The following is an 18,262-nucleotide window of genomic DNA, read 5'->3' on the forward strand; positions in this document are numbered from 1 at the left end:
ATTGTCCACCTCCATATTCCCTCCCTTATTCTCTCTTCCCAGCCCCCTCCTCATTTAACCCTCCTCATTTTTTTTTTTGTTGTTTTGTTTTGTTTTTCGAGACAGGGTTTCTCTGTGTAGCTTTGCACCTTTCCTGGAACTCACTTGGTAGCCCAGGCTGACCTCGAACTCACAGAGATCCGCCTGCCTCTGCCTCCCAAGTGCTGGGATTAAAGGCGTGCGCCACCACGCCCGGCTTAACCCTCCTCATTTTAGTTTCCCTTTATCTCTTTATAACACTATACTCTATTTCCTCTTCTTTGGAAGATCGTCTCTTCCCTCTTGGTACCTTACTCAGGGACCTAACCTCTGTGGTTTTTCAGATTGAAACATATCTAAAACGTAAAACCTAACATCCAGATATAACAGAAAACACACAATATTTGTCTTTGGGGGTCTGACTTACCTTACTTGAGATGATTGTTTCAAGCTCCATGCATTTTGATTCTTAATGTAGATGAAATATCGTCCTTGACTTTAAAATGCTTTTTTGGGAAAGCTATTTGTTATACTAATATTGCCCTACTTTCTTCTTGGCCTCTCACAAGTTGGTTAGACAGAGAATTCTGCTGAGATTTCCTAAGGGTTCTCAGTCAGTAAAATAACAGTATATCTTCACAGTTGGTAGCATACCAGCATAATTTTGTGTAACTTATTAGGACATTTTATTGGCCTATCATAAAAATAGCTCTTTACTATAGTGAATTCTAGCACTTTGAATTTTGATATGATTATGACTCCAAGGGAGGCTAATTTTCCTGGGGAAATAGGGTATTTTATGTGAATTTGAAGAACTGCATTTTCTTCTCTACCTGTTGGTGATAAAACACTCTGAATGTTGACAGGGACTGAATTCAAAGGTGATATAAATTACCAGCTGGTTTTCCATTTACCAGACCAGTAGGTATAAGGCCTCTCACAAGCTACCTGTGGCTTTTTGGAATTCCTGCTTAAAAGCAACTATAGCTAAAATTTTGATCCTTGGAAAGAAGTGTTAATTTTTAATAAGGTTGTGGTCCCCTAAGGAGGAACATGACAATCACAAAGAGCATGCCTGATAGAACTGTGAAGCAGCTCTCATACCCTTATAGTTCTGGAATAAGGTATAGTTGGCAGGTAATTGATTGTTCTATCTTTGAAATTGCCAGAGTTGTAGAATGGACAAATTTTGCCTTATTTGAGGTAGATAATGTCCTAGTTTTAAAGGACTTTTCTTCAATAAAAGAACTGTTGTGTATTAGTCCCTAGGCACCCAAAGTGGAGACATGCCTCCCATCAAAGGGAATATTAATCTATCAAAACTGGCTTTTTAGTTAGAAGGCCAGAGGAGATACATATGTCTTAAAATGGGACAAGACAACACCAGGACTCCATTAGCATTTCCCACATAAATAATATGTTGAATCTTCACTTATGGTTTCTGATGTAAATATAAATATGCCCCTATTTATATATGAATATGTATATAAGACTGATCCCCCTTTATCTTATCATTTTACAACTCTAATTGAAAATAACTCATATCTTCCTCTTTGGAAGCCACCAATTAGTTTGGCTATATGTAGCAAAAGGGGCTCTGATATGACAAGGAATTATTTCAAAATCATAGAGCCCCAACAATTTATTTCATAATTAGCATCCCTGAGGAGGAAAAAAATCACATGGAAAACACATGTATAATTTATTTTTGCATATCACATTTCCCAAGTAATTGGCTTAAGGAGGCATGAATTTTGTACTGCGAAATAATGCAGGTGTGTTTATGGGATAATAAAGAAGGGATCTCATTTTGGTGAGGAAATTCTCCTGCATGTAATTACTCTTTACAAAACAGAGTTCTATAAAGAAGTCTCAGCTGGCTGGTACAGAATTCTGGCTATTGTGGATACTGGTGGAACTTTTCCCCATAGGTGCTCTGAGACTGTCTGAACCTTGTTAGGAGAAACAATAATGTCAGGTAGTTGCATGCCCTGAACCCCTTTCTTCCTATGTTTCTATGAAGGGCTTTCGCCTTGGGTATGATAAACTAATTACAGTAACCAAACTCAGTTTTGAACAGTGTTAGGGCTGGAACCAGGACCTTGTGCATGTCATGCTAGTGCTCTATTACTGACCCATACACCGAGCCTTTTTGTCCTTGTTGTGGTAGGTTTAATGCTTCATGGAGATAAAATCATTAGAACCCCCATTTGAGTTGCATGATTCAGTGGTGTCTGGCAAATTTACTGCATCCTGCAGCCATTGCCCCAGTTTCATTTTTGAACATTTCAACTGACCTTGCAATATCCCTGTGCCCCTCTGCAGTCAGTCCTGGTTTCAATCCTGGACAATCATTGGATTATCTTGGTATGTGTGCAGATTCGCATGTTTGGGATATTCCTGCACATTCTAAAAACGTTTACCTTCCTCACTTACTGATATGTTTTCAAGGCTCATCTATATTATGGCATGTACCAGGTCTTCATTCCATTCCATCTGAATAGTCTCCCAAATTATGAATGATGTAGGTTATTCTGTGATCACTCACACAGGAACCTTTGTGTGGATGTATATTTATATCCCTCTTACATATTTAAGATTAGAACCACAACAGGAACTTTGTTTGGTCTGTATCTCTAAATATCCTCTAATCAAGAATGAGCAGTCCCAGTTTCTGGCTCAACTACTTGCTACCTGTACCTGTGTGACCTTAGACATATAAATTTCTCTCTCTCTCTCTCTCTCTCTATATATATATATATATATATATATATATATATATATATATATATTTGTGGGACAAACTTTTCCTGAAAAGAGACAACAGACATGTTAGTTCTCCCCAGATAGATAGTCCATAATAGACCAAAGTATGGATACATCGAAGTCCAACATGACTATAACTGGTCCCACTTCTTGAATCTGAGGTTTGTGTTACCTTCAACTCACCATTGCAAGGGTGTGATAGTATCCCCAGACTTTACAGGACCCCTATTAACTGCTGTTACATTTGCTTCCTCAGCAGCTTATACTCCATGCAGGTTATCTGAGGGGACTATGTAAATATCAAGCTCTTATTGGCTATAAAGTTTTGGGTTGGGAAGAAGTGGTGCTTCCCACAAGGCTGTCACTTGGACAGCATGGTTAGGACAGTCTCCGCCACTATACTTCTCTTTTCACTACTTTTTTAATATAAAAATTTGAAATTTGGGTCACTAACAACATCTCAAGGGGGCTATGGGAGATGCTAACATGTGTGATCTCCTTTCAAGTGCACGTATCTGGAATGCCCACTGAACTGCTTGAGTTGCCATGGGCCACAGCCTCCTGGGGATTCCCCCACTCTCACTCTTATTTGATACTAGGTAGCCAATCTAACACCATTCTCAATAGAAGCTGCTTTCAATACCCACCCCACATCTATATTTTCCTCTTGAAATTCTTTGAGCCCTTTGATTTGGATGAGAAGACCCCGAGTAAGGGGTCCAAACCTGTGTACTGAGGAGTTTAAAGCTCCCTTAGAAAATTTGCTCCTGTGGTCCCTGTCTCATGCCTTGCTCTAGTATCTAGATCATAACTTGGTTCCTCTGTCAAACAATCGCCTTATGGTATGTGTTTTCTTTTCTGAAGATGTGGAAATCCTGCTTTGGAAACTACCCAGAAGTTTCCAATGGAGTATATCCCAAGAGGGCTGAGTCAGCACCTGTGAGTCTTTCGGACATTATGTCGTGAATTCTATACCACCACCTGGGGCAGGTGTCTAAGGACTGGGACAAATAGGATAGAGTGCCTCTTGGAGGGAAGCTAGTGAGGCTCTGGGGCCCCAAAGAGAGCCAGGTGCAGGGCAAGATGATTTTCCAAGATTTGTGAATGGTTCAAGTGCACCACAGTGCCATGTTCACAGGTTTTCTCCAGACTCCAGCCTTTGGTAGAATTGACACATGCCTTGCACACATACCACTGGGGATGTTCCTTTATCTGAAGTACTTGTGTGGTTCCACATCTCTCTGTTGGCTGTTCCATGTGAGCAGATGCTTACCCTGTGAATACAGTAGTGAATCAAATGGAGTGCCCAGGTTTCCACCATTGCTCTCCATCTTCCAGGAACGTGGGAAAGAGGTAGTAGTGTGTCTTTGAAGCCCTGTGGGAACCATTCTTTTTCAGGCATCTTTTTCTTCAGCAATACTTCTTGATTTGTTATATAATTCAGTGATGTCAAGTTCTGAACTCAGGGACAGAAGACCTGGCTTCCAGCTTCAATGACTACTTTCTCTAAACTTCAGTTTCCTGCTGTGTAAACTGTGTAATAACAGTAAATGGCACCTCCTTTGCCCAATTTTACAGAATTATGAAAGTTGGACGCATAGTGCTACATGGAAATGATTTGTAGGCCATCAAATCTTGACCCAAAGTCAGATGTGGGAACCAGCCTGCAGTATAATTGAATGTGGACTGGATAAAGCGACTCACTTCCGGGGAGTGGAAAAAGATAGAAGTGATGGTAGCAGCAAAATGTCCGCTTCCTTCTTTCAGATGATTCTCACTGATAGAAACCATGACTTGAGCAGTCATCTGGAAGAGTCTATGTCATGAAAAACTGCAGATAAGAAGCTTCCTTCTCATCCCAGTCTGAAAGAGGGAGCTTCAAAGTGGACCTAGCCACTTTAGTCTAATGTTTAAATCAGGCAGCCCAAACCACATCTGGATTGCAGCCTCATAGGAGACCCCTGCCTGCTCAGCTGACTGCTGCTAGGTCCCCACCCTTAGGTGTTGTGTGAGATCATAATGACTTCTTTGGTTATGTTAAGGATGGAACCCAGAGCCTTGTGAATGCTAGGCAAACATGCTACTACTGAGCTATACCCTGTGTACCAATACATTGTTTTAAGCTACTAAATTTGGGAGTAATTTATTACACAGGAATAAATAATATGGATGTCTTTACTGATTCCTATGACAACAGTTGATAGTCACTATGGTCTCATACAGAGAAAATCTACATTTAGCTTAAGGAGATTAATTATAGTTTTAATTATGAAAAAAATATACTAAGGTAAACAGTTACTTGATCAAGGTCAGTTAGCCATCACTGATTTAGTACTATTTTTGAATTCTGCATAATGTAAATTTTCATGTTCTTTTTACAAATTATTTTATTTTTGAAATGATAATAATAACACCATTCCCTCTTCCTTTACTTCCCTCTAAATTCCCCCATATACCCCTCTTGTTTTATTTCAAATCCATGGTTTCTTTTTTCATTAATTGTTGTTACATGTATATATGTATATATGTATACATATATATTCCTAAATATAACCTTTCAGTTGTATAATGTCACTTGTATGTATGGTTTCCTCTCTTAAGAGCACATTTGTACATAAAGAATGAAATTATATTTTTACAGTAAATATATATACAACTAGAGATCACCATATAAGCAAAATAAGTCAGATTGAGAAGAAGTGTATGTTTTCTTACATTTGTGGATCCTTATCCTATATAGATTCATATATCACATCTAAATATGACACAAAAGTAGGAGACAGACTGTCTGGGGGATTGAATGGAAATATGGAAAGGAGGGAGACGAGGAGTGGAAATATGGTTAAAATATATGAAATAATTATATAAATATATCTTTATGAAACCAGTAACTATGTACAGTGGATATCACATGTGCGTGCGCACACACACACACACACACACACACACACACACACACACATACACACACGCACACACAGCCCTACCTTTTAAGTATGTTAGCTATGCTCCAGGCAGGAAAATCTCAATCACCCCAGTTGTTTTCACAGAGCATTTTCTGAATACTGAACCTGGAAAGGCAGAAAAGAGACTGGGACATCAGGAGGCTTCTTCATAAGGGTGGAAGTGCACAGATGGTGAGGAAGGATCAGAACTTTGAGGAGGGAATGTGCCTAGGCTGGTGTAAATACCCCTGAGGGGCAAAAAACAGGGTCTGGGAGTGTAGAGTGACAAAAAACAAACCCTGGATATTAGAGCCAACTGAGGGTCCACATGAGGGCGTACTTACAGGAACAACAAACATACAGGGAAGAGTAAGTCCCCCTCCACCCTTCTTCCAGAGTTGCTCTAGTGCCTTTAGTTGTGGAACCTAACAGGGAGCTACAGGCAATGAGGAATGGGGATACCAGCCCAGCATCACGGAGCACAGTAAGATGAGTGCTAATACACCGTCAGTGTTCAATCCTTCTATACTTAATTACAGATCATTAGAAGGAGCGTCTCCCGCCGGCGCCACTCCCTGAGTTAGGCACAGCAACACCAGCTCTAGGGGATATTGTAACACCAGAAGTTTCCTTCCTGAGGCACGGGGATTTCCTCACAGGGCAAGTGCACATGAGATGCACCTTCATCTTGCCTAACTTTGCAACTGACTAAATAGTTCCCCCTTCATTTCAGTTCTGGAAGCGAAAGCATTTATTTGTACCCCACCAATTGGTTTGTCTTCACCAAAAATAATATATAACTTCAAAGTGGTTGAAACTAACTTAAGATCATTTAAAATTCAGTTCTTTGGGGGCTCACTAACCACGCTTCAACAACATAATAGTCATATGTAGCTGATGGCTGCCATGTCAGGCTGTGCAGACTACATGCCCCTCATTGCAGAACATTCCATTGGTGGCAGCTGTCTTTAGGGTAGAGTCTTTAAAATGTTCATAGGAAGTATGGTGGTTCACACTTATAGAGGCTTGGAAAGTTGAGGAAGGAAGGCCACTATGAGTTTGACATCAGCCTAGACTATATAGTGATTTCCAGGCTAGTCCAGGATCTGTAGTGAGACACCGGATGAATGATGATGCCAGGCATAATGGTTTGTGCCTGTGAACCCAATACTCTGGAGGTTGAGGCAGGAAAATCAAGGAGAGTTCCATATTAACCTGGGCTACATAGCGAAATCCAGACTAGCCTGAGCTACAGTGCAAGACATTGGCCTTTCAAGAAAAGACTGTAGTACCTTCACTGATTAAAAACTCGGGAAATCACCTTTGGTTGTATGGTCTTGAGACAGACCTTTTTCTTTGCTCTGGACATCAGGCCTTGGCCAAGGTCATCTAAACCTCTTTGTCAGTCCACATCTCCACTTTCTTTTCTCATGCCAGATTTAAGGAAAACTCAAGATTTTACTCCCCGAGCTCTTTGTTGGCCTCTCCAACCTCCTGCTCAAACCATGTCTTTCCCTTCATTAGTTCATTCACAGTCCTGTTGCCATAGCCAGTCACCCCCTCGCCTTTAGCAACTTCTGGTGGCTCCTGACCCGCAGGACAAAGTCCAAAGTCAGCCTTCAGAAGGTTGTTCCCTTGCCACCTTTTGTCACCTTGTCCCAGCACGACCATCACTTGGCTGCTGTACCCTGGACTCTATACTTGAGCTTTGCTCAAGGCTCTTACCTTTGCTTTGATGTCCTCCGTGACTTTTGTCGACCTCTTTGATCTTTAGAGCAGAAGCTTACTTCACTGAGAGCATCGGCTACTCCCCTCTGGGGGCATGTTGGTTGCGCTTTACACAGGCACTTCCCTACTAATGGCTGATCGGGCAAAGGCAGAACTCATCCAGTAGACAAATTTTGGCCAGGAGCTCCCTGGTGGCTCACAGCAGTGGCTTTTGAAATGCCTCCCACCTGATTCTTGCCCATCCCCCGCCCCCATTTCTGGGGATTACCTTGCATTGCAGGTTGGCACCCTTGCCCTCTCCCTTTTTATCCTTCATGCCCCCTTCTCCCCAACAACTCTCTTAACATCTGCTTCTTGGCATTTGCTTGTCAGAGAACAAAATCGACACATTGATAATTTCCCTGATTCAGTCAAAGCCTAATCAAGCATTTATTCATCCACATGTGCCTCCTTGTAGGTACCTCTATTATAGCACTGCATTTTTGTTGTGAACCTAGCCTTTAAGTGGCTGATCCAGCTCTGTAACACTACATTTTACTATCACTGTTCCCACCACCACCATTGTGCCAACTTCTCTCCCATTCCAGTTTTCCTGTATCTGCCATGGATTAAAATTTGCATACTGAAGCCAGGTGGTGGTGGTGCACACATTTAATCCCAGCACTTGGAAGGCAGAGGCAGGTGGATCTCTGAGTTCGAGGCCAGCCTGGTCTACGGAGCAAGTTCCAGAATATCCAGAACTACACTGAGAAAGCCTGTCTCGAAACAACAACCCCCCCACAAAACTGCACAAAACATGGATATTGAGTTGGGTTCAGTTATCCTTTGCGGGGGCCTAAATAATCCTCTTTCATTATGAATCATGTTAAAGGAAAGCATATTGCATGATCAAAAAATGGTGCAACCAAATGGTTTCCTCACAATAGAAGTCCCCATCTGCCATTGCTGAAGCTGTTAAATCCATGCACTTATATAATTATGGTCCACTTTTAAGCAATATGGTGCCCCAAAGTCTTTGTTCATTTGTTTTTCACATAGGGACTCTGCAGTACATGGCACCTGAGATTATTGATCAAGGACCTCGAGGGTATGGTGCTCCAGCTGATATCTGGTCCTTGGGCTGCACCATCATTGAGATGGCAACCAGCAGGCCTCCATTCCATGAGCTTGGTGAGCCACAAGCAGCCATGTTCAAGGTAAAATATATTTGTTCATTTAGATGGTTTGGGTGGATGTTGGGGCAGAATTCCCCAGATGTGAAGCTCAGGATTCTGTCACTGAAGTTGAGCCTTAGCAGAAGGTTCTCACAGCTTGTCTGCCTCACATCAGCAGCCCAGACAGTTCCAAGGCCAAGATAAAAAGTCAAGAGTCTTCTGACCTTTCAATCCCAATAGAACCCTGAATGTAAGGGCTGCAAAACAGAAACAACTTCACCTCAGCACAACAGTAACTATAATTGATCCATTTGGGGCCATTGAAGACAGTACCTGCAGCTTCCGTCACAGGTCTTGGAACCTAGAGCAGCTGGTGTTAAGGAGAACACTTTCTGGTCTCTTGTGGTGCTCAGGAAGCACAGCTGACAGCCATGAACTGAATTCATCCATAGGGTGAAAGTACAAACTCTTTGGAACTGTATTGACTTCTGGGGGGTTGGACATGAAGTCAGTTTTTATTGCCAACAAAACATAATCAAAGCACTCTTTAGTGATGTACTTAGGCTGGACATAGCGGCACATTCTTGGGAGCACTTGGGAGATAGAGGTACAATAATCAGGAGTTCAAGGCCACCCTCAGCTACATACTAAGTTTGATGCCAGCCTGGGACACAAGAGACCCTTTCTTACCCCTAAGCCCAGCCATGCACTTGCAAGATGCCAGGTGCTACTCACTTTGCCATTTTCATTCTAAGAGCCAGAGACGAACTACCTCTTCCCACTTCAGATCAGGTCCTGATTTTTTTTTTTTTTAGTCTTTGTGTATTCTGGTGCTGGTGGGCACTGCCAATCTCTCTTCCCCATTTGCTCAGGTGAGGGGTGCTACAAGTAATTCCTGGCAGTTGGAATCTATCCAGCACCTAATATTCTCATAACTCTTAGGCCATTCAAGCTATTAGGAGTGGTGTCCTGAGAATGGGACATGTCACTTGGTCAAGGGCTTTGTGGAGACAAACTCGGAAGGCTCTGCCGTTTCAGAGCTCCCGGAGGGAAGCAAGGGAGTCAAAACCAGCCCCCAGGACAGCCAAGGAGTGGGCAGCGAGTCCTCGGCTATGAAAGCCAGAGCGCCTTCTACCTCTGGGTTGCGCAGTGGAGTTGGGAAAGGCAGAGGAAGGTGACGGGGTTAGGAGGACAGCTCCTAAAAAGGTGAGAGAGCAGCCTCTGATGAGAACGGTTATGTAGGGAGAGCTTACGTCGGCGTTTCCATGGAAGATTCCTAGGCCATGATGGGAGGGGACATGTGGGGACTGACTCTTGCTCCACTGTGGTTCACACGGGACCTCCTTTAGCAAGGCAGTGGATTAGCTGGCAGAAGAGGAACTGAAGCTACCTTGGTCTTGCAAGTCCTAACAAGAAAGCATTTATTCCTCCCTCAGCCACTGTCTTAGCCCACTGGGGCAGGGGACCATCTTCTGTGTAAGGTGGCAGCCTCACTCAGGCTGTGCTTGCTTGTGGCTTAGCTGGAGGCTAAGAATCTGGACTGTGGAGTAAATAGAGAAAAAGATGTGACGGGGAGTGGTGTCTCTCAGTCTTTATCTGGAAAGGTAATATCAGTCTCTGAAACCTCTGATTTTTCTCAGCTGGAGGCTTTCCTATCCGGAAACCCCCATCCTTTAGAGCAGGGTTTCTCAATCCTTTTAATAACAGTTCCTCGTGTCGTGGTGACCCCCTCCCAACCATAAAATGATTTTGTTGCTACTTCATAACTAATTTTTCTGTTCTGAATTGTAATGTAAATATTTCTGGAGATGTTTGCCAAAGGAGTCACGACCCACGGGTTGAGAACCTCTGCCCTAGAGGCTGAAAGCACTCACAGCTGTGAGCTGACCATTGGTCCTCCAGTGTTCGTCCCTGGCTTTACTCATGGGTGCATCCAGCTGGTGGCCTTGCTGGGGCAGGATCATCCGACAGGGCTCTCCTGCGTGGCTGAGAGTACAGCAGGGATGGCGGCTGAGCCACTCTTTCCACACGGTTGTTTGTCCTAGCTCCCTTCTCACACTAGGGTGGTCCCCAGACTCCAAGAGCAAGGGCTGCCAGGCCCTTCAAAGCCTATGTCCTAAAGCCTCGCGATATTGCCTCTCCAACAGTTTCTTGGTAAAAGTGGTGAGAAACTAGCCAAGATTTCAGGGAAGGGGAAGCAGATTCCATCTGTAGATGGGAGGAGCAGAAACATCATGTAGCAAAGGGCGCCCTCCACGTTAAGTGTCACCAAGTTTTTATCCTCATGAAATGGCAGCTTCTATTCAAAGGGCATGCACCTGAATTCACCCAAGGCTGACATTGTTAACTGTCCCTTCAATGCAGGTCGGGATGTTTAAGATCCACCCTGAAATTCCAGAAGCCCTTTCAGCCGAAGCCAGAGCCTTCATCTTATCTTGTTTTGAGCCTGACCCTCACAAACGGGCCACTGCTGCTGACCTACTCCAAGAAGGGTTCTTACGGCAGGTGAACAAGGGCAAGAAGAACCGAATTGCTTTCAAGCCTTCCGGTAAGGCCTACCTGGACAGCTGGAAAACACCTGGGCTTGAGCTACTCTCGTGATCAGAGAAAGAAATTGGGTCCCTGCAATACCCAGCCTCCCATGCTAGGCCCACTGATGTGAAGGAGGGCAGGAGTGGTCCCAGAGGTTTGAAGAGTATGCAGACCCAGCCAATTGTGCATCTATTTTCTGACAGGCACAGGGCGTCTTGTGGATCCCTAGGATGCCCCTTCCTGTACTTAAAGTACTTCTTTGAGGAATGTGAAGAGGAGGAAGGCAAGAGGTCCCCTGTCTGGGGTTTCGTACCTTCCCATATGTAGAGAGAGTCCTGTGCTGCTCCATTTTCCGTCCTTTGTTGAGAGTGACCTGATAAAAGGGTACATTGGGGAATCTGCCTGTGCTTGCTGTCCTGCAGTCCAGAAACTCCTACATGACACTTTCTCATGTAGTAAGTTCTGTCAGGGAACAAAGGTTGGCCTCTAAAAAGAAAACAGTTTGTCTTCTTTTCACTGGGTGGATGGGTCAGAGTCTATGGCAATGTGCCTCACCAACTGGCTGCCAAGAGCCGGATTCCAGATGAGGTCCACCCCAAACCTCCATTTTCACTAGGATCCTTCCCCTAGAGATTGTTCCAGCAGATTAGAGCAATCCATGGTTAGCAAGCCCTCCCCTGGCCACCTGGCCACTCTCTGGCTGTTTCTCCACAGAGGGTGTCCGGAGTGGCGCTGGTACCCTGGCCCTGCCCTCATCAGGGGAGCTTCTGGGCAGCAGCAGCAGTGAGCATGGCTCCATCTCCCCAGACTCGGATGCCCAGCCCGAGGCATTCTTTGAGAAGGCCCAGGTGCCCAAGCATCAGCTCAGCCACCTTCTCAGGTACTGTCAAGTGTCCTTCTGCAGGGTGCTGGTTGTTCCTCAGTAGCAGAACATCTGCTACGTCACAGAAGGGGCAGGTGGGCAGCTGGGTGGCCAAGGAAACACTTCCTTCAGCCAGTGTCCCTTTGTTTTACCCAGTGTCCCTTTTCTCCTCCGGTTGTCCCTACCCTTCCTCCCTTCCCCTCCCCCCTCCACACTTCCCCTTTCTTGTCTCATCTTCTCCTCCCCCTCTCTGCCTCCGTGTTCTCTCCTATTCCCTTCCGCTTCCTTGGCCCTCCCTTTTGGCCCTGTATCTCCTTGTCTCCCTCCCCCAAGGATACCATGGAGGGAGTCGAGGGGGAGAGAGGGAGATACTATACATCTTACCCACAAGTTCCTCTTCTGGAGTCTCCCCCAGGGCACAACATGCTACATTGTTGAATGCATTTGTCCACAGTGTCCCCGATGAAAGCTCGGCCTTAGAAGACCGCAGCATGGCCTTATCCCCAGAGGAGAGGGACCCTGGTCTTTTTCTCCTACGCAAAGACAGTGAGCGCAGAGCCATCCTGTACAGAATCCTTTGGGAGGAACAGAACCAAGTGGCTTCCAACTTGCAGGAGTGTGTGGTCCAGGTACAGACTGAGGGAAGACATCTGCTAACAGGGACAGCAGGGTGTCCTGTACTCTGGCACATTCACAGAGTCGTACTGATCACTGGGCTTACTTCCTTTTCCTAACAAAGGGAAACACAAAGAAAAGCTCCCCTGAAAGGTGGATTTTCGGCCCACTGCAGTGCTTCCTGGCATTGGTTGCGTGGTGCTGCCCTCTGGTGGGAAACAAGCCAGATGGCAGCTGAAGACTTCTTGGCCACCAGAAAGCTTAGAGCTTCCTAGGCCTCTAAGCAGCCTCTAGAGCAATGCTCCTCAACCTGTGGGTCATGACCCCTTTGAGGTCACATATCAGATGTCCTCTATATCAGACAGTTACATTCGAATTCATAACAGTAGTAAAAATACAGTTATGAAGAAGCAACTGAATAATTTTATGGTTGGGGTCACAACATGAGGAACTATTAAGGGTCACAGCATTAGGAAGGGTGAGACCGACCAATCCTAGAACTACAGTCAGAAGTTAAGAGAACAGCCATTGCTGTTTTAAGAGGGCCATTGCCCTGCTGTGAACTGTACCTTCTAAGGCCCGTCTGGGGCCCTGTAGAGCGGTCAAACAGGAAGACAGAACCATTCCCAGCTACCTTAGCGCTGAGGCTTTATGTCTACCCACCTATCCGAGAGGATGCCCCAAGATTGTCAGAAAGGATATGGAGGGGATTGAGGAAGAGACCCTTACTCAGGAGCTCCCCCAATTCCAGTAGCAAATGGAGTCTACTTTCCCATGATGCATTTGGAAATTCTACCTCCTCTCTGACTCACTCATATGAAAATGACTTTGTGTGTGTATGTGGTTGTCAGAGTTCAGAAGAGTTGCTTCTCTCAGTTGGCCACATCAAACAGATAATTGGAATCCTCAGGGACTTCATCCGCTCCCCAGAGCACAGGGTGATGGCAGCCACAATATCAAAACTAAAAGTGGACCTGGACTTTGACAGCTCATCCATCAACCAGATTCACCTAATCCTGTTTGGATTCCAGGATGCTGTGAGTGCTTTATTGAGCCCTTAAGAATATGATAGCTAACTAAGCCAGTTAATTCACCCTCTTCTTCGGGAGCACCCATTCCTTCTCATTTGTTCACAACCTGAATCCCAAATCTCAGCAGCTCTTTGTGAGCACATAGTAAATGCTACTTTGTGTAGTGGGCCGATCACATTTGACCACAGAGAGCAAGTATATATAGGCTATAGGGAGAGGCATTTGGCAGCACAGTGGGTATGCTTTTCTGCCTGCCCAGATGTATGTTCCTCTAATACCAAAGCCGGGTCTGGTTTATCTTGTCACATGCTCCCAATAGTCTGTCATGTCATAGTCTTTATTCAAACAGCCAAGAGGCCCAATGGCATTGATCCCATTGTGATAATTCATCATTTAGAACCCATTGTGACTTCGGGTCTACCTAGAGGAAGATTCATTCAGAAGAAAGAACCAGACAAAATCCAAGGCAGCACAGCAACATTTCATCTCAGAGGGAATAGAAACAAATTAAAGCTGGGCGGTGGTGGCACACCTTTAATCTCAGCACTCGGGAGGCAGAGCCAGGCGGATCTCTGTGAGTTCGAGGCCAGCCTGGGCTACAGAGCGAGATCCAGGAAAGGCGCAAAGCTACACAGAGAAACCCTGTCTCAAAAAACCAAAGAAAAAAAAAAGAAGCAAATTAAATTAGTAAGTCTGTTTCTTAAAAGTTCAACAGAATAGACATATGGACTTTTGTGATATTTTTTAGGTCAACAGAATTTTGAGAAACCACTTAATTAGGCCTCACTGGATGTTTGCAATGGACAACATCATTCGCAGAGCTGTGCAGGCTGCAGTTGCCATTCTCATCCCAGGTAAGTGCCCTCTTGTACTAAAGGTCAGGTGCAGGCTGCCCAAAAGACCAGTAATATCCTCAGTGCCCAACAGCTATTGCTTTTTCTGTTTTCAGTTTGGCTTTATACTTCTCCGCAGTTAAGTAAATGCTGTCATAGATCTTTCTAGGACTAAAAGTCCCTGATAACATCTCATGGTGCCCTGTTTACCTACCTCCTGGGCATAGTGAAGGTGACTGTGTACAGATTCTACTTTTGATCTTAACAGGCAGAACAGGGAGTCAGTGTTTGAAGGCAGGGATCTTCCAGTGCTCATACAGCCTCCTTGGGGTGCATACTCACCCATGCTTATCAGACAGTTGATAATTACATGGCTGTTCCTTCTTAGAACCATCCTTTAATGGCTATAGATACTGCTTTATGTATATACATGTCCATGCATGTTCATTCTGGGAAACAAACTCAGGGTCTTATGTGTTCTGAAGCACATGCTGTACCTCTGAGCTCTGTGCCCCCAGCCCAATCTTAAGAGGCTTCCTTTTTGAAATGTTAGCACAAGCTTAATTCTCGGGTTGCTTCTCCTTTGGCTGAGGAAGGCAGGCTTTAGAATTGTTGCTACTCTCCCGTCCTTTCTTCACACTGGGCCCTTGCTAGTCACTTCTGCCTGCTCTCCCAAACGCTCCTTAGACTAGGCACAAAGCAGAGCACGGGGCTGTTTGTAGACATTCATGGCTAACTGGCCTTTCCAGCTTTCACTGTCCATTTCTTCTTGTGTAAACTGAGAAAGACTAGATTTACACTGCAGAGGCCAATCAGATCATCTCTTTAGTCAGTAGTCCCCTCATCCAGCAAGCAGTGCACTAAATTGCCTTGAGTGCTATTCTGTACCTTGGTCTGTGTTTTCGCAGAGCTCCAAGCCCACTTTGAGCCCGCCTCTGAGACTGAAGGGGTAGACAAAGACACAGAAGTGGAAGGGGGCTATCCCTTAGTAGACCTGCTTGGCCAAGAAGTACGCGTGACACCCAGAGGGACCAGACCTGGCTCAGTGGCTATTCAGGAGGGCCAGCCCCACCAGCAGGACCCAAGTCTCCAACTGAGCAAGCTCAGGCAAGAGACCAACAGGTCAGGATCTCGCATACCCTGTAAAGATCTTCTGGTCACTGTTGAGAACTTGATCCAGGTCAGGGGAGTGGGGATGTATATTCACTGTCTGTCAGTGAACTGGGGCAAGGGTACATTTCCAGCATCAGCAGAGGAAGTAGACAAAAACTTCCTTTCTTTCAATGTCAGGAATCAGTACAATGCCTTGTCACAGGTCACACATAAATCTTCCCTACCAAAAGCAGCAACACCATCTGAGTTTTGTCTTTACGATGGAGCCTCTGGAACGCCATGTGACCCAGCACTGGACAGCTGTAGCCTGCCCCACAGAAGCAGTGTGGGCAGCAGAGCAATTTGTAGACAGTGGCATATCCTGTAGCCTTGTCCTTAAGCCTTTCAGGTCACTTGGTAGAATCCCTAGGCAGGCATTAGTAGATTGCCTTTCCAACCTTGTAAGCGAATAACGTAATTCCCCTTTGCTCTGAGGAAGAATCAATAAGCTTTTGAAAACCATCATCCACAGCTGTAGTCAACTAGCTGGTATTTGTTCCAAACACCACATTGTAACCTGTGGCAGTGCTGTCTGAATGGGGAGATTAGGTAGTGGGTACATGTTTTTGGATGAAAAGATGTATATGTAGATATTTTTTAGGCCTGAGTCTAAATGATCATGATGGCAAAAACTCCAGTCTTAAAATGATGGGAAGCATAAAAAAGTTGGCAGTAAAACTGAACATTTCTGGCCGGGCGGTGGTGGTGCACGCCTTTAATCCCAGCACTCGGGAGGCAGAGCCAGGCGGATCTCTGTGAGTTCGAGGCCAGCCTGGGCTACCAAGTGAGTCCCAGGAAAGGCACAAAGCTACACAGAGAAACCCTGTCTCGAAAAACCAAAAAAAAAAAAACAAAAAAACAAAAAAAAACTGAACATTTCTTTAAAATGTCTTTGTAGAAAGATTTGTAATCATCCAACTCAGTGTTAACATGACTAGTTAATAAATACACAGCCTGCCCATCCACATGGTGTGGCATAAACAAAAATAGGAATCATTCCTGTTAACCACAGAGGCTCTAGCTGAAGGCAGGCAGGGCAGAGGTGAGCAAGGACTTTTTACTTGTTGAATACTAGTATTTTCTCCTTGCAGTCTTGCTGGGGTAGAATTATTCACCTCTCCCACTCATTTTGTTACCAAATGACCCCAAAACTGTTTTCATCCATTTATATATATTATGGCTATGCCCTCTCAAGCAACATCAATAATGAACTCCAGTAATTTAAAGCTTAGTCCTACAGTCCTTTGTTTACCAGTACAGATAACCTAATTAAAAGGGCATGCCATGTGGTTAAAATAAACTAATCTTATTTATTAGATACATGAGCAAACAAAAAAGGCCAGCCATGATTCTGACTTTCAGCCCTGTTCCATCCCTGTTAATGAGCTAGCATGGGGAGATCCAGAAGCCTGGGGCTTAACTGTACCCAGACTTGCCTTTCATGTCTCAGAGAGACCATGAGTAAGACTATATGTCACAAGATGAGGAAGGCCCCACCCCTGAGACAGAGTAAATTGCTTAAAGAAACTGTGCCTGGAAAAGAATGTTTACTTCCTAAGAATTGTTTAAGGTTTCAGTGCACTATGGGCCGTCCTAGGTGTTAGTTTGTACTGTCCATCCTTGGTCCCTGGCTGTTCTTGCCAAAAACAGTACTCTTGCTTTGGCTGCTAATGAGTGCAGAAAGAAGGCTGCCTATTCTAGACTCAGCTACTTTATCCAACTTGATTTTAATAATCAGATGGTCCTTCTGGCCAAGTTCGTTATAATGATCAACAGGGGTTCCTGATAAACTTTGAAACAAAACTGTCTTAGTCCACAGGAGGCTGCTCTAGTAAATCATTTTTCTCACAGCTCTGCAGACTTCCAAGATCAAGGTAGTGGCGGATTCAGTGTCTACTGAGGGTACATAGATAGCTGTACACTCCCATGTCCTCAAATGGTGACAAGGCACTAATTTCCCAGGCCTCTTACTACCATTTTAACATGAATTTCAAGAGGGACACAATCACTGACTTCATTGCAAAAATATGCCCACACTTTCAGTATTGGGTCTTTGGTGTTAAGAAGAAAAACATAGTTGTGTACAGGCTGAAACCTACTGGAGAAAAATCTTTAGTAACACCCCACTTGCTTCTCTTTGGGGCCCCATAGTTTGGACTTGGACTGTGCCCTTTTCTTTTTTTTCCTATGCCTAATGAATGATGGGGGGGGGTTGTTGTTGTTTTTAAAAAAACAGACTTTGGGAACACCTAGTTCAAAAAGAGAGAGAGTACCAGAATCTTCTGCGTCTAACTCTAGAACAGAAAACTCAAGAATTACATCACCTTCAGTTACAATACAAATCCAATGGTGAGTCATTTTCCCTTTGCTCTGATGTAGGTGTCAAAGAAGGCAAACTACTAAAAACCTGATTTATACCTTGAAGAAGGTTGAGGTTACCATATAGTACACTGGCTCTAGTCAGTATTCCAGAAGAGGCAAAACTGGACAGAAATCACAATGGGTAGGGGAGAGCACAGAAGATTAAGAAAGGACAGGGTTAAGATAAAGTATCTTGACTGGGGTAGTCATCCCATGATTGTGTGTCAAAAAGGATACCTAAATTAGAATACTGCCCCTTGGAGCA

At 44.5% G+C, this 18,262-nt stretch overlaps 1 protein-coding gene across 1 annotated transcript in view; it reads left to right on the plus strand.

Annotated features, from left to right (window-relative positions):
• Map3k15 (mitogen-activated protein kinase kinase kinase 15) overlaps positions 1-18,262 on the plus strand; it is a 131,420-nt gene that overhangs the window by 112,143 nt on the left and 1,015 nt on the right. The window contains exons 19-26 of the mRNA XM_006973268.4: positions 8,496-8,653; positions 10,976-11,159; positions 11,858-12,023; positions 12,460-12,634; positions 13,472-13,657; positions 14,400-14,505; positions 15,393-15,606; positions 17,873-17,985. Coding sequence (XP_006973330.3) covers positions 8,496-8,653; positions 10,976-11,159; positions 11,858-12,023; positions 12,460-12,634; positions 13,472-13,657; positions 14,400-14,505; positions 15,393-15,606; positions 17,873-17,985 — 1,302 coding nt within the window. The remainder of the gene's footprint in view (positions 1-8,495; positions 8,654-10,975; positions 11,160-11,857; positions 12,024-12,459; positions 12,635-13,471; positions 13,658-14,399; positions 14,506-15,392; positions 15,607-17,872; positions 17,986-18,262) is intronic.

This window comes from Peromyscus maniculatus, chromosome X (genome assembly GCF_049852395.1).
Source record: "Peromyscus maniculatus bairdii isolate BWxNUB_F1_BW_parent chromosome X, HU_Pman_BW_mat_3.1, whole genome shotgun sequence".
NCBI classification, from domain to species: Eukaryota; Metazoa; Chordata; class Mammalia; order Rodentia; family Cricetidae; genus Peromyscus; species Peromyscus maniculatus.